Genomic DNA, 17,425 nt, shown 5'->3' on the forward strand with positions numbered 1-17,425 from the left:
CGAAATCCGGATTCTAGCTTTGTAAGTCCGCAGACATACCGCTGTGCCACTGGGGAGGGGGAAAAAGAAGCAAATTTACCTCAAGTGTTAATAATTTGTTTGTTAGTTTCGAATTTCGTGCAAAGCTACACGAGGGCTATCTGCGCTAGCCTTCCCTAATTTAGCAGTGTAAGACTAGAGGGAAGGCTACTAGTCATCACCACCTACCGCCAACTCTTTGGTTACTCTTTTACCAACGAATAGGGGGATTGACCGTCATATTATAACGCCCCACGGGTGAAAGAGCGAATATGTTTGGTGGGACGGGGATTCGAACCCGCGACCCGCAGATTACGAGTCGAGCTCCCTAATTACCTTGCCGGGCCAAGTGTTAATAATGTAATCAAAATGGTATTAGAATTATATACATAATAATTTAAAATTCTGTAGTAGTTTTAGAATGTGCAAATCCAAACCGTGTTTTTTTTTTACGAGTTAGGTGAAAGTCACTTGTTACTTTGTCTAAAACTAGATGGAAAGCAGCTCTAAGAGTGATTAGAAAAGCAAACATCAATACAATAATAACATAATTAAATTGTTCATATCAATAATCCCAGCTAGTACAAACTTTACTTAGAACATACTGCAATTTATGATTTTTTTTAAAGGGAGGAATATTAACAAGCTTGACGCTACTTCATATTCGAGTCAGAAGAAATGTGAATGCTATTTGCTCGTCGTATATGCATTGAACTTAAAGACTTGCACGCGTTCACACTCACCCACATGCAGAAAAGAACGCGCGCGCGCACACACACAAATATTTTTAGTACGGTAGAACTTAATAGTAGGGATCGACAATGATTCCGAAAAACCGACCATTTAAAGTATGGGTTACAATATATTTTGCGCATATATACCAATAATAAGCTAAAAATGTCGCTAACGTTTCCGGTATAACAATTCAAAAATTTCTAAAACTGCAACTTTTTCGCCTACTACCTACCTATCTGATCACGTCAGCGGTGTTTGCGCCTAAGCGGATCAGAATATCGCTATAAGATTTCTCCAGCTTACTTGACTGGTCTATAGTTATCTGCTTTTGATATTCTGATAAAATCCCCCATATATATATGGTAAACATATCAAGCACGTACTTAGATATCTTTTCAACCCAACGGATGGTGCTACATATCAATGGATAGACACGCGACGGTTTCTAAAGGTAAAGTATATACTTTATACAGGCATAATATAAAAAGAAAACAAACAAGAGTATTAAAAAATTATGATTTTAAATTGAAGTAGGGATCCTGCTACAAAAAATAATGAAACAATAATTAAAACCACAGTCACAAATTTATAAAATTTAATCTCTAATTTGGCAGCTTTATACACTTATCTGTAGGCCAAAGTAAGGATTAAATTTTATAAATTTATGATTGTGGTTTTAATTCTTGTAAAAATTATAGCTATCAGGGGTATGGCTATAACTAAAGTTTACAGATGTTGTCTCCCTTCCATGGAGATATAAGAACTGAACAAATAAATGTGAAAAAATTAAAATTTTAACGGCAAGTATGGATGGTTGGTTACTGTACAATTGCTATAAGAAGTATCCAAAACAAAATAAATGCTGTAATAAAAAGTAAACAAACAAGTAAAGTGCTACTAGTTTGATAGATTTTAAAACAACTTTCAATCCCTACTTTGGTTGGCAAACTTAGAATACTTCATTTCGCGATACTGATCACAATGCCAACCAAAGTAGGGATTGAAAAGAATTGTAAAATCTATATAACTAGTAGCACTTTACTTGTTTGTTTACTTTTTATTCCAGCAATTACTTTATTTTGGATACTTCTTATAGCAATTCTACCAATAACCAACCATCCCCACTTTCCGTTAAAATTTTAATTTTTTTCCTATTTATATGTTTATATACTCTAATTATGATAGTTTTATGCATAGAAATAAGTTGATATAAAAACTAATATATTTTAGCCCGCTGGTATTTAAAGATAGTTTTATATTATGTTTTGGATAAGTTTTTAAAAAATATCTGAAAATAATTGTACCATGAAAACGCGATACTGCATGTAGTGAAATTTCCTCCCCCATTACTGTACCCTTCGTTAGTGTAATTTTATGTAACATTGTATTTAAAACAGAAATTAAAGCAAAACTGTTGTTGCTGTCGTTTAACGCAAAACTACATAATGGGTTATTTGCGCTTGTCCACCGTGGAGAATCGAATCCCGGATTTTAGCTTTGTACGTCCGTAAACTTACTGCTAATCCACCAGGGGACAAGAAGTTAAAGTGCACGCATACTAAACTTGTTCTATCAGAAACATATCAAAACAGTACGTTTTCCACACCTGCATTTGTTTTCTATTCTGTAAACTGAGTGGTAAAGCATGTTTTCAACATCTTAGATTCTTACTCTACACGTGGTTAATTGAATGGGCTTTGAGTTGTACAATTAGTCTACACTTCAGGAAATTTTACATCGAAAATGAAGCATATCTGTTCAAAAATCGACAGATAATCGCGTTAATGGTTTGAAATAAAGATGGCAGCACTTATGAACGTTACACGAGATTCGGGGAAGAGAGAGACTGAATCAGCATGAAATCCAACGATGATGAAAGATTGGATGAAGAATCACGTTGTGTATCTGAGAAACCGTGCGAGAATGAACTGCGCCTTTAGCTATAAATAACTTTCGGGATCTCTACCTTAGCGCATGTGATTAGTTTTGAGCTGCACTAGAGTAGTACAACACTCACCAGTCACGAGCCGTTGCAACTACTGGAGTTACAAAAATTTTAACCGTTGATTGAATAATTTAGAGATTTCATATCATGGTTCAAGGACAGATTGTTGCAGCTAATCAACCGTTTTTAGATATTAGCGAATCGGATCACGGGCAGGTAACAGCAAACAACAAAATTGTTTTTTAAGGTCTCATGTGTATGGTTAATAACACCTTCATTAGCATCGTTCTCTGTAGTTCGTATGATGGATAGTTATAATGTTTAATAAAACGTACTTTATTTTAAAGAAACATGCTAGTATGTATTATGTTTGTGTGTGAAGAAACACAGTTTTGGCTCAATTATTGATATTAACACTTTTTTTTTGTACTGTGTAGCTTATGCACGCTGTGTGCTTGAAATGATTAGAATTTTGGTATTAACTTTGCTTGCAAAATAACAACATAGGATGTTAAAAAATCCTTCGGTAATTACCCTGGAAATAACCGGCAATCTGTATCCATATAAATAATCTTGCATAAAGCTACTAACTAGAGACATTCTTCTTACGACTTAACTGTCTCTTGTGGCTGAATTATTTGCTAGATTGCTTATGGATTTTGTTTTTATGGCTGGATTTCTCGCATTTTGTCTACTGGAGAAGATGTATTACATATCATGTATGATGCTTTTGCTTTAGAAAGCAGTGTAGCCTATTGCTTCAAATGTTCTCAATATGATCACATTCACCAGAGAGGTAAGTGTGGATAAATCTAGCTCTCATATTGTTTAGACATAACATACAAGTATATAATAGTTCTATCAATGTAGGAAAGTGATGTATTTTATATCAGTTTCTCAGCAACGTTTATTACGGTATTATAATACTTTCAAAAAATCGCGTTTTATGATTAAATTGCATATTGAAGTTAAGAGTAATTTTTTGTCATAAGCCAGGTTTTCTCAAACCTAAAACGTTTGTTGTAGGTTATTGATTTATCGCTAATTTTCTTTAGAAATAAGCATTTTTTTTATCATTGTTAAAACAATCATTGTTTTCCGAATTGTAGTCCTTTTTCATATTCTTCATTATTTAGGAATGTTATTGGTAATACTGTAGAACGCTATCTGAACTTTATTCTAAGGTGGAGCCTTAGTCATTTAGAATGGTTTTATGTTGGAATTCTATTCTTTAAAACGAGGCTTGTTTGCTTCCTAAGAGTTATATAAACATGGATATTTTGTGCAGTAAATCGTTGATTCTCGGATTTCTGATTGCACAACGTCCAGACTTGTGCACTGAAAATTATACATTGCCTTTACTATTTGTAAAATGATTTCCGGTGACGTAAGTCTTGTAAAGCAATTCCTCGCCAAACACTTCATCAACCAATGTGGTTTGGGTATCAGCAGCTGTTTTCCTAAGGGGTACAGTTTGTTTATTTACACTCGAGCTTTTGGAAATGACGGAAATAGTGTCATAATGTTAGAACAGAAAGTGTAGACTATAGGGAATTTTATTTTTATTTTTTCCTGCCAACATTAATGCTGGGTGGAAATTTGTGATTTAGTCAGACAATTATTTCTGGTTTAAGCACGATCTAATAATTTTTTACATTAAAATTTGAGGGTAAAATAATAATATAGGTGTTATCCATGCAATAAGGGTTTAATTGTTTCGATCCAATTTTAAATCATTATATTTCTGTTGTGAAGAATGTTTGTTTTTACGATTTATTTAGTAGCTTTTGGTTTGTATTTTAGCTCACACAAAACGTAGCTTCCAATATTATAAATAAGCAACTACAAATAAATTTCCAGTTTTTGTTCATTAAAAGTATGATGTGTTGGTATACGTTACAGTATTGGCCAAAATGTTTGCATACTGTTCTATATTGGTGTTATTATCTACTTTGAGTAAATGCCCGAATAGTAGCAGAGAAGGTAGCGAATGATCGAACAAACATGAGTTGTTATTCTAGTCTGTATAAATTGTTTTGAGCATTTGTTCGTCAAAACACACATACACACCTGTTCTGTATAAAAGGAAGGTGCTTTTGGTATAATAATTTTTGAAACAGATAAACGCTTTGTTCAGACAATTTCTCTGTACTTGGTGTACAGTAATGCTTCGTCACGTGCCCAAAGTTATAGGACATCAAATTGTTTTATTGTCCAGAAATGGTATGAAGCAAACGGACATTGCCAGAACAGTAGGGTACCCCTAGTGTACTGTATTAAGAATCGTGAAACGTCAACGGACTACAGAAAACGTTGTTCCAGGAAAATATACTGGTAGATGCCGAATAACTACTCCCCGAGATGACCATCTTTTGATAAGGTTAACACATCAAGGTCGAAAGAAGTCTTGCAACACCTTACGACAGGATTGGCATGAGCACATTCATTCCAGGCTATCCAGAAGAATAGTGAATAGGAGACTGACAAATAAAGTGTCTGATAAAATTGTTTACTGTTCTAATAAATCGTTCATGATGTCCATAGAACCTGTCTCATTATGCAAATTTCATATGTAGGTGTTAAATATACTATGCATTTCTCAGTTTGACAGCACTAAGTGTATTTGTATTCCATCTTGATGATAATGATCTTATTTGTTACAAAATATGCAAACATTTTGGCTAAGACTGTATAAACATGGAAGCTCATTTATTAAAATACAGGCTCTAAAGTACAAAAAATAAATTATGTTTGTCATAAAAATAAGTAATCAAATGATTGTTCACAAAATTTAGCCAATGGTTTGCAGTGAAGAGGTGCGTTCAGTAAGATAATAGTTTTTGAACGATGAGGATTATAGTGTTGTAGGTTATATGTTCTTTGTAATTTAGCCATTTGTATTGTTGTTGGCCAGAGGGAGTTTTATGTCACGTGATGAGCGTGTAGATTATTTACTAGAAGCTTCTTGGATGTTTAGGAAACGACTTCAGCAATATCAAAAAACATGTTACGCTAGAATAGATAATCATTGATTATTGAGTGAGTTTGATTAGTCAGTTTGTGTCCTAGTGTTAGCCAGTCAGATATTTCAGTTTGATAAATATGAGTTTCTAATTTCAACGAAGTTCTAGAGATACGAGAAAGCAACGGATGTAGGTACCTACTAGAGGCCGGGCGGTTAACGTGCCGGGCTGTGGATAGGAAGGTCCATGTTTCGCGTCTCATTACCGCGGCACATCTCACTATTCGATCAGAGTACCCTAAGAGTTAGCGGCTGGTACTTTAGATTAGCTGCCCTCCCTCTTATCAATCAATTCAAGGTTTAGAAGGACTGAACGCAGATGACTCTTATATATGTCTTTTTCGCGAATATCCAAAACAATCATACAAGAGAAATTATCAAGTAAGTTAAATTGAAGCTCAAGAAATAAAACGCTTTCGTTATCCTAAATGGACTGATTTTTTTGTTAATTGTTAAGCAAAAAATTACACAATTGGCTATTTAAATTACAGATTTACTGTTGAACCATTGGAGAGCAACTAGACTGAGCTTTGAATTACTTGTTTATATGTGCAATAACGTACATGAAAATGATAAGCCACTGTTGTATTAATATAAAATCTTTAGGGAATAATTATATGCATAATAAGTTTCTTCTGTTTCAAAAGTTATATTGTGGTATAATATTTTGTTTGAAAATTATACATTATGATTTTGTCTCTTCTATATTTTTTATCAGAGCTTCAGAGGACAGGCATAACGATTTATTTAACAAGCAATGCTCTTTAAATATATTCTAATGTTGAACAAATCTCTTTTCTATAGTGTTTCATTGTGTTTTCATTTTTTGCGCTTATATAAATAGTGTTTCATACGCTACACTTGTTGTTGAGTCCCAGCCAATCTGATGAGTTCTGTATCGAGTGAAACGAGTCGTCGACAATGGCATAGTGTGATTGAAGTGATATTTTACACTATTCTCCCTCTTGAAAAACCCTAAGCCTTAAGGGATTAAATAAAGAAAGTAACATTATAAATCATAATAAGTCTAATACTAACATCTGATGACAAATATAATTAATTATAATTATGCTTTACCAGCTTAGAGAAGGTTTTCATATCATAAAGATTGTTGAAGAAACTCTTATTCGAGAATTACGCTCTTCTTGAAGATATTTTTTTGGGGGGGGGGGTTTATTAATCGATTTTCTAGTGTTTCTTGGGTTTCTAAAGGCTTTCACGTACTTCTAATTTCAAATGCAAAGATACGGTATTTTTAATTGTATTTATAGATGGGCGAGAAATTATCTTTGGTTGACTTGCTTATATTTTATTCTGTATTCAATACAAAATTTACTACAGACTGCATATAAATCAAACGATGTTATTAAAACATCTGACAATGGTGTCTCTTCGTTACTGTTGCAGAATATCCAGAATTAAGTTTGTACCCAGTAGATGATTGAGAACAGATACAGGACTTCGGGTTTATTGTTATGTTTCCGACCATTTAAACAACACATATCTGCTACACGTTTTCATTCTGATAATAAAAGACAGAATAAACTCGTATTTACTTTCTGGGACTCAAACTTCACATGACCTAAATCTGGGTTCCCTCTTTAGTTTGTCAGTACCAACGCGCTTTCACACGCTGGGCATAAAAATCAGTTTTATGTTATCTGTGATATCTAAACTATGGGTTCCATAACTTTCATGGCTCAAGGCTCCCATAACATTAGGTAAAGGATATCCACAGAATGATACTTGTACAGTAATATAGAGTAACTTTAGATGGGTAATTTTTACATAACTTGATCCTTTAATTACCTTCTTTGCTGTTATAATGGTCACTTGGAAATAAATGTCATATTGCAGCCCTTCAGCCCCGTGTTTTGGAATTTAGAATGTAAGGTATAGTTTCAGGTATTGTTTTTATTATCTTCCGTTTCAGAGATATTACGTTTTATCATCAGAACTTAGCCGTAAAAAAAAAAAAGTTTTGCTCCTACCCCTTCAATGTTCGTAGAAAAAGAAAAAAAAGGCGCAGGTCATGTCTAGCATGTTCCATCGTCAATCCCTGAGACTTTTCCTAAATTGAAAACTAACAAGAATAATATTGAGAAGTGGAAAGTAACAATGCTAGTTTGGTTTAACTTATCGATATTACGGAACAGCTTCTGACACCATTTATCAATTAGTCCTTTCGGAATGATAAAATTTTTATTATGAGAAGGCAGTTTTTAATTACGAAGTAAAAACACCCCGCTGTTCAAATTTTATTTTAGTCAGTACATTTTACGTTTTGTATAGAGGATATTAAAAAAAATAATCAACTTAATATTATTTCTTATAGTATAATATATAATTTGAACTGTTTAACGTTGAAGACGTCTTATCATGGAATTGTAGATGTCGCTTGATTTGAAACGTAATGTAAGACTGAAATACTTGTATCCTGTATTATTTCATGGTATTATAAATTGTTCCCTGATAATTTACTAAACAGTACTGTTCATACTTGTTAATGATTATTCAAGATGTCGTAATACACATCGAAATTTAACATATTTTCAATAAATCACCATATTTATCATCCAAGACAGGGGCGATGCTAGCCCGTTTGGGAACCTAAGCAGAAATATTCCGCTCTCCCCTAAAAATATTAAATGTATAATTTCCACAAGCTAAAAGATATTCCAACACAACATACTAATACATTTGTTTAAAAGTAATTTATACCAACACAGCTACATTGGTTTCTTTTTCAATTTGTGCACGTTGTGTGTATACTGAACACTATTACACTGACATCTTTTTCAAGACACCCACGTTTACACTGGTATTGTTTTTAAATTAGTGCACAATGTGTGTGTACCGAACACTGCTACGCCAGTATCTTTCTCAAATTGTGCACGTTGTGCGTGTACTGAACTTATCAACCAATCAGTGCCTAACTGAGAAGTGTCCTGTTTCTGCAGTTTCTAAATTTCAGTTCGAAACTGAGTGATGTGTTTCTAGATCGCTTTCATTGCAATTTTTTTTCCAGAATAAGCACAACAATAAAACAGGCAAAAGTTAAAGTTCTGATGGAAAAAAAATAAACCCCATTGAATCGGGGACCCGTTGGTCTGATCGAGGCAAAAACAATTGCTTAGTCTGCTAATGATTAACGCCGCCACTGATCCAAGAGGAATCAAGAATTTGGTGGTTTTTAATTATATTTCCTCATTGAGGCCAACAGATGGCTGTAAAGAGATTGTAAAGCAGTGTTCTAGTGCTCACTATTTTGTTGGTTGAGATAAAATACATGGGCAATAATCCAGAGGCGTCGCTAGGCACTGGCACACGGGGCCCGTGCCCTGATTCTATTTAACAGTGCCCCGAATCCCCAGCCTCTTGAAAAGTTAGAATAGAAAACCATGATCGATATTCCTGAGCCTATAATCCCGTGTCACGAATTGTTTAAGCACCTGGCGACGCCTCTACAATAACCACGTTTTCGCAAAATGTAAAATAAAAATACCAGTTAAAAGAATTGACGAAAAAATAATCATTTTTAAATTATTTCAACGACTGAAAAAGCATAAGTACTGTTTGTTTGTTTTGAAATTCGCGCAAAGCTACACGAGGGCTATCTGCGCTAGCCATCCCTAATTTAACAGTGTAAGACTAGAGGGAAGGCAGCTAGTCATTACCACCCACCACCACCTCTTGGACTACTCTTTTACCAACGAATAGTGGGATTGACCGTCACATTATAACGCCTTACGGCTGAAAGGGCGAGCATGTTTGGTGTGACGGGGATTCGAACCAGCGACCCTCAGATTGCGAGTCGAGCACCGTAACCACCTGGCCATGCCGGGCCATAAGTGCTGTATAACAACAAAAATGATCGTGCAGTAAACATAAATTTAGTGTGACTTTTTACCGCACCTTATTAGGTACAATAGAAAACATGTTCAGTATATTAGTCACGTGTGTGTGTGAAATTAATATGAACTTAAATGAATTTGGAATATAATTTGTTGTCGTTTCTTCTGTGCTTTACTAACTTAATATACACACACTGTAAGCCTAGAAATGTCTAGATCTATCTGTAATGAGTGATAGAATGAGCGGTGTATTACACATATTATACTATATTCAGTTTTAGTCTGTCTTCAAAATGCGCGCACACCTTCCTATCTAAATGCGCATGCACGCGCACTCAATTTCAACGGATGTAAACAAAAGGTGGATCTAAATATACATTTGTAAATTAAAAAGTTAGACGTAGCTTTAACATTTAGTGTGATATTCAGAGTTTACCGAAAACTTCAAATATTGTTGGTAGAATTTTCCTCCTCAAATTTAAAATATAATTTACAGGCGCGGCATAGCGGTTCGTAGAATGGCTTTGAGTTTTTTTCTTAATTATGCACAAAGATTCACAAGGACTATCTATGCTTTGCCCACCACGGGTATCGAAACCCGGTTTTTAGAGTTGTAAGTCCGTAGACATAACACTGTGCCACTAGGGCGAGTTTTTTTTTTGTGTTTATTTTTCAAGTACAAACTTTTAACTCATAGCTCCGTCATTGCTTGACTGATTTGAGATCTAATTACAGTTTTTGACTCAGGAGGTCAAACACTTTCGATTGGTGTATTTAACCACACCCAAGGTCTTATAGATTAGTTTACTCTGATTGTGCTTAATATAACTTCAATTTGAGAGTAGGCTGATAGAGATCCTGCCCAGTAATAAAATCGAATCGGGTATGCACGCACGTCCCACGCTTGGTATTGCTGGCACACAAAAATATAGCTAATAAAAAGAAAAAAAAAACGGTCTCAGTGATTAATTTACTTTAATCCTGCCTTAAAGGATTTCAAGTGCTGCGACTGTTGAAGATTACCTCTTGTTTCATCTTCTGTACGTTAATGGGTTGAGTTGGTTACGCGCCGAGCTGGGGATCGTAAGGTCCCAGCTCTGAGCTGTGATGCTTTTGACCATAGTCTTTATTTGCGTTTATAAAAGTGATAGCCAATCTCGTTATTCAGCTCAAAGAATCGGACAAAGTCTTTTAGTGATGAGTGCTGCTGACTAGCTGTCCTCCATCTAGTCAGTATTTCAGAATTAACAACGGATCTGTGTAAACCCTAGAGATATCTACTCTGGCTGCTAAGAGCATGTGGGCAAAAGGTGCTGTACAGGTTTAAATTTTTAATTCAGTTTCTGTAGGTTAACTTACTTTTGATTATTGCGTCTAAGAGTAGCCCAAGAGTTGGCGGTGGGTGGTGATGACTAGCTGCCTTCCCTCTAGTCTTACACTGCTAAATTAGGGACGGCTAGCGCAGATAGCCCTCGTGTAGCTTTGCGCGAAATTCCAAAAACAAACAAACATTATTGCGTCTTTCCTAATTGGTTAAGACTTAGTTTTCCAAACTCAACCAACGTCACTCTCAAAGTTTTGTACTTCCGTCCTTTTGTAAACAAATTTGTTATTAGCAATTCTACACAAATCTACCACACTCAGTTTTTTACAGGGAAAAAAGCAATAGCATTTGATAAAGGCTATATATAAAAAAATATAAAAAATGATATTTTTTTCAGTGCTCGATTTAACAGCTAGCTGGTGCAAAAGAAAAGAATCTTTAGTAATGTTATCTCCTTCCTGAATATCTGATGGTTTCAAAATGTTCTTTGTTGATATTGGGCCAAATTGTATCCTTTCAGCATAAACTGTCTTTAAAATTCGGAATCATTTCATCGTCAAATAAAAGTTTTAATTTGTTCACCTTTTTTTTTTTACATTTGAAGTGAATGCGACATATTATATGGCAAATAATATCGTCGTCGTCGTCCCATCTTGAGGATTTCTTCATGGATCCGCCATTAGTTGTGCTACAACTTCAGTAGAGGGTGTTAAAAAGTTTCTAAGATGTTAAACGGTTTGTTTTTTGACACAGAAGATTCTTAGGATTTCATACATTGATCCTTACGCTAAATTAAATTTCAAGGAGCTTATATGCTGTCTTATATGTACGTATGTTGCTTTATTTCCTTCGCAGTGTATCAAACTAGATAAAGTATTTCGGTTCAGGGACTTAACAAATCAATTATAGTACTAAAAGCGTTAGAGAACTATATCATAGCGTATTTTAGCTGAAGATAAGAGAAACATTACGATAACATAGTTTTGCAAATATAATAGGGATTATTGATATTAATTTCTGATCAAAGTCAGTTACCTACGTATATCATAACTAAAAATCAACACGACAATGAGCATATGTAATTAAATATACTGTTCTTACGTTCTTGCTTATAAAGATTAGACTCTATTTTCGTCATTTGGTATCCTCGTTTTAAGCGAAATCGTTTTCTTTAAAGTAATTAAAACAGAATCGCATTATTTCATCGACTTTCAAAAAAGTAGCAAATGTAGAATTCATTACAAGTATGTTTACGGCAAATACATCTATAGTATTAATCTGAATAATATATTTTAATTCAAAATTAGGCTTAAACAAAGCATTCGAAAATACTTTCTGTTGATTATCTATTATTATTGTGAACTGAATACTTCGTCAAAAGGTTCATTATTCTGCATTTTATTTCCGAATTAATTAAGGTAGGACGGTAAATTTGACCTTCACTCCGCTTCATCAACTGTATAACACAAATAATACGTAAAACATTGTGTTTAAACTTGATTGTAACTGCTATTTATGAGATTTATAAGTGACTTTTATTGATGTGTATTGAGACTTTTATTGAGTTTGAGAATTTAACTGATTATTTCCCTGATTGAAATTACTTTGAGCGATACCTTTGAACCGAAATATTTCTCTAAATTCTGGGTGTATTCACATGAAGATTTAGGAGCTAGTGACACATATACTGCTTGATTTGAAAACGTATTATATTTTAATTGTTAAGAACATCTATATATATGATATTTGTAAATTCATATTCAACCGAGGTTTAAACAGTTATTTTATGACACGTCGAACTTTTTATGTGCTGAAGCAGTCCCATTAGAGGGTCCTTCTCCCGTGTCTCAGCTGCAGGTTTGAGAGTTTATAATGCTAAATTTTGGGATTCGATCCTTGTGCAGCTTTGATCTTAGAAAATAAACAAGTCCATTCGTATGAACAGTTCTTTAGTACTGCGTGGCTACCCTTGAGATCCTGCTAAATGTACAATGAATATATTATTACCTGTATATATATATATTACCAATTGCAAGCTTACGGTACTCGACGCTATCATTGTTAAGTTACAAGAGACGAACGTTACAACAACTAGAGTGTTTTTATCCGTGAGTTAAACTCACTTGCGTTGTCGTGTTGTAATAATTATATATTCTGTCTATCTTACATGATTTAGCCTTTGGAAGCCCGGCATGGCCAGGTGGTTAGGGCGCTCGACTAGCAATCTAAGGGTCGCAGGTTCGAATTCTCGTTCCACCAAACATGCTCGTCCTTTCAGCAATGGGGGCGTTATAATGTGACGGTCAATCCCCCTATTTGTTGGTAAAAGTGTGGCCCAATAGTTGACGGTGGGTGATGATGATTAGCTGCCTTCCCTTTCGCTGCTAAATTAGAGACGGCTATCGCAGATAGCTCTCGTGTAGCTTTGCGCGAAATTCAAAACCAATTCAGCTTTTGGTGATTCTTTTCGGTGTCGGGAAAAGTGGATATAAACCAGAGCACTGCATGTAGGCGAGCGTGTTCAAGCTTATATATTTTTCTGTTCGAAGCCAGAGATACGTAGGTTATTCTTAAACATACTTGAGACAAGTTATACATACAGCACATGAAATGGCATTATCATCATCGTCGGTAAAACATCCAGTGTCAGTTGTTGATCAGTACAAAAAAATTGAATACGTAAGTTGTGAACTGATTAAGCTTCTAATAATTTTGTTAATTAACCACATAATGTTTGGATTTAACAAGCCAGAAAAATGTTCATCTTAGCTTTTTGCACATACAATCATTGGAAATAACTGCTGAACGTTAACAGTTTCTTGTAGTTGTGATACAGTTAACACGATCAATATATATATAACAACAAAAGATCTAGAAACTGGGAAAGAATGTAAAGGATACGAATGCTTTAAATACATTCATTGTTAAATATTCTCGCTTCCAAGGACTTCAGCTTTACGTAAATATTACTATGCTGAAACAACTTCACCAAAGAAGATGATTAGTTATTGCAAACATTGTACTGGTGACGAGATTACCTGGTTCCAATTTCTTTTAACTCATACATATTTTTACATATATAATTTCTTTAAAGTTTAATTAAGCTGCTACGACAATGTAGACCATATGTAACAAACATTTTAACTGTTCAGTCATTGGTTGGATAATTTTATTTTGTGTATGGGTGTTTGTAAAGTTGACAAGCAAATTCTGTGCATAACGAAATGTTTAAGTTAAAAATTCTCGTCTACTGTATAATGAATTAAAGACAACCAAATTGCAAATATTGATTGATTTATGAAAATTCTAACGAAATACTCCCACGCTAGTATGATTAATTGGAAGATAATGTGAAAGAACCTTGACACCAATACAGCTGATAAAAGAATGAGGTCGGTGTCACTAGTGGATCCAAAATTAACTCGTTGTTACAACTCATTGAGGCCAACTGATATTGTACTGTGGTTCCAAGAGCTAGAAAGCTGTTTTAAAACTGAAAATTGTGGAGTAATTTTTAACGTATTTACAGTACATAAATTATCTAATAGTTGATAGTAAAATGTTGTTACTCCAAGAAACTAAGAGAAATCACAATGAAGAGAACAAGATTGGAAGCTGCTTAAAAACTACAAGATTTGGGCTAGGATTGTACAACACCTCTAGAATATAGTTAAAGTTTTAAATATTTTAGCCAAAAGGATTTTATAGCAATAAACTATCATGCCATTTATTTTATTACGATCATACCAGTACAGTATCATAAATACAGATACGCAAAAAATTATAGTTACAAACAAACGCTAATTACATGAGTTATAACTGCTCTTATTGCACATTTAATATTCACTCTGTACGAGAACATTATCTTTATCAATTTATACAAAGCTTTTGTCATTTGGTTCAAAAGAAAGACCTGACACGTACATTATTAAAGGACTGCCATGCCTGTTATTGCTGTTTGAATTTATTTTAGTGTTTTGTTATGGTTACGAACTGAAGACTTTTAGAAGGAATTATTTCTTAAATCCAATCCAAAGTTTGCATGAAATTAGTAACTTGGCAACCTGGTCAGAGAGAAGAAGCTATTTTAAGTATACAGTTGAGCAAGGCGGTATCGAAGCACGAGAAGATGCGCCAAACAGACGCGGTTTAATTCTTTCTCAGCTAAATAATCTTCTTCGCGGTATTATTAGAAGACAGAAACCAACAATCTCATAGCGTGTTTCGATATCCATCCTCGAAACAGTTTCGAGGTTTTACCTCCTTTTACCATCTTTCAGCTTTTCTCTATTGATTGTGATGTAGTAAGTTTGACTCTACAAGTTTGCTCCGTGTCGTATTTTATGTGTTTTTCGAGGAAACGAACAGTTTCAACGAGTATGAGAAAACAGTGACACACAGGATTTCTCTGAGATGAGTTACGATTACGAAGCTATCTACAGAGCGGTGAATGTTCAAACTGTCATTTAGTCTAAAATTCGAAAGAGCAGCGTGGATAGCAAGGATAGCATAAGAAATGTATGTTGAAATATCGTTTCGTTAAATTAGTATAAACTAGAAACTGGGTTATCCACATATACACAACTTATATGTATCTAAATCTAACGTCAGATGGGGCGTTTACAAAGTGCCAATGTCCTGTAGGAGAAATAAAGGAAGCTAAACGCTCTTTCGAGTTCTTACTGACTACAAGAACTTGTTTTTCTAGCTCACACTGTCTTCTATTTATGTGGGAAGATGTTATGGGTCATGAATATTTTCTCTAACACAGAAAAATATTTTAGTATGACCCCTTTATTAAATTTTAAGGATCTTTAGATCACTTTTTTTCCATCTCGGGTGTTCGTAAAGTGTCACTGTTGTTCTCTTACTGATTTTGTACTCTGTTGTAATCTGTTAACAAATGAGAAAGATTCCAATCAGACTATGTTTCTTGATTATAAAGAGTACATTTCAAGATATTGATGTATTAAATTTGTTTTGTTTATAATTTGTTTGAGGGAACCCCTTTCCATGTGAATTTTTGTGCCAAAAAAACAATAATAACAAACGTTTTGTGCAAAGGAAGAGAAAAGCCATTGAAAACGCAAAAGGAGACTGTGTGAAGAACAATTCAGGATTTCAATGTGTCTTGTTTGCATATGCAGAACATTCTTGAGTAGTTGAAGTAAACATAACTTTAAAGTGGCTCAGTTTCACAAGAACGAAATAAATATTGTACTGAATCTACCTGAGCGATCACTCAAACGACGAGCGGCCACGCCATTGTGGTGTAAAATGTTTCGGTCGTGTTCAAGTTTCTTACAGCGGTTTTCGTCCAGGTTGAAAGTTCAGCCAGACAACGACGATCATCCACGACAGAAGGAAAGTGTCAAGAAGCTAATATCTGTAGGAATTTTTGTTTTATTTCTTACATGCTCTTAGTTGTGACGTATAACTGAGTATACTAGTGTCAGGTTAATTACTAACACCTCTGGTAGTTGTGACGTATAACTGAGCATACTAGTGTTAGGTTAATTACTGACACCTCCGGTAGTTGTGACGCACAACTGAGCATACTAGTGTCAGATTAATTACTGACACTTGCGGTAGTTGTGACGTATAACTGAGCATATTGGTGTCAGATTAATTACTGACACTTGCGGTAGTTGTGACGTATAACTGAGCATATTGGTGTCAGATTAATTACTGACACTTGCGGTAGTTGTGACGTATAACTGAGCATATTGGTGTCAGATTAATTACTGACACTTGTGGTAGTTGTGACGTATAACTGAGCATATTGGTGTCAGATTAATTACTGACACTTGTGGTAGTTGTGACGTATAACTGAACAATCTAGTGCCAGATTAATTACTGACATTTTTCTTGCATTGTTACACCTAACTCGAAATCTGCTCAGTGGTATTAGTTTTACTGGTTAAGTATGTTAATAAAGATGTATACGTATGGAATGTTGTGATTACTTAATCTGCGTTTTTTTATTAAAATACTAAATAACTTGACGTTTATAAAAATAAGTAGCAGATACTCAACTTGTATATGTCTTGTTGTTATACTGTAAAAGACTGGTTTAGGTTTTTGCGACGTTAACGTTGAACAAGTTTACTTCACGAAAAACAAAAATTTTAAGTTTTTTACAGATGACCAAAGATTCACTAAACACATAGATCCAACTTTTTTCCTAGTCTTCATTTACTCGATTCTGTTTTGTTGTTGTTGAAGGATTATATGGTAACACGGCAAATTTTTGGGCTAATTTCGAAACTTTATGTGACGAAATGTGAACAACAAAGTGTTGGAGCTTTGTGTGGGTACAGTTAATTGTGAAACAACATATAATTTATGCTCAATGAATACATAGAACTTGGTGGGAAAAAAAAAGGTTTTAAATTTTTGTTTTTCGCGAATCATTTAAGCGCGCGCGTGTATCTACCTATCTATCTATATATATATATAGATACATACATAATGATTTAAATTTACCTTCTGCATATACTATTTTGTTTGTTTAATTAATTAGCTTT

The 17,425-nt window shown here is 34.3% G+C and overlaps 1 protein-coding gene across 2 annotated transcripts in view; it reads left to right on the top strand.

Moving 5' to 3' along the window:
- Positions 1-2,737: 2,737 nt before the first annotated feature.
- The window catches only part of LOC106458770 (dual specificity protein kinase CLK2-like), a 41,453-nt gene continuing 26,765 nt past the window's right edge, over positions 2,738-17,425 (top strand). Inside the window, exon 1 of one of the 2 annotated variants that reach the window (XM_013918318.2) lies at positions 2,738-2,914. In XM_013918318.2, coding sequence (XP_013773772.1) covers positions 2,846-2,914 — 69 coding nt within the window. In that variant the 5' untranslated portion in view covers positions 2,738-2,845. Of the gene's footprint in view, positions 2,915-15,102; positions 16,287-17,425 lie in introns of those variants that run through there. The other variant, XM_013918317.2, reaches the window with a different exon arrangement.

This window comes from Limulus polyphemus, unplaced genomic scaffold (assembly GCF_000517525.1).
Source record: "Limulus polyphemus unplaced genomic scaffold, Limulus_polyphemus-2.1.2 Scaffold511, whole genome shotgun sequence".
Lineage (NCBI taxonomy): Eukaryota > Metazoa > Arthropoda > Merostomata > Xiphosura > Limulidae > Limulus > Limulus polyphemus.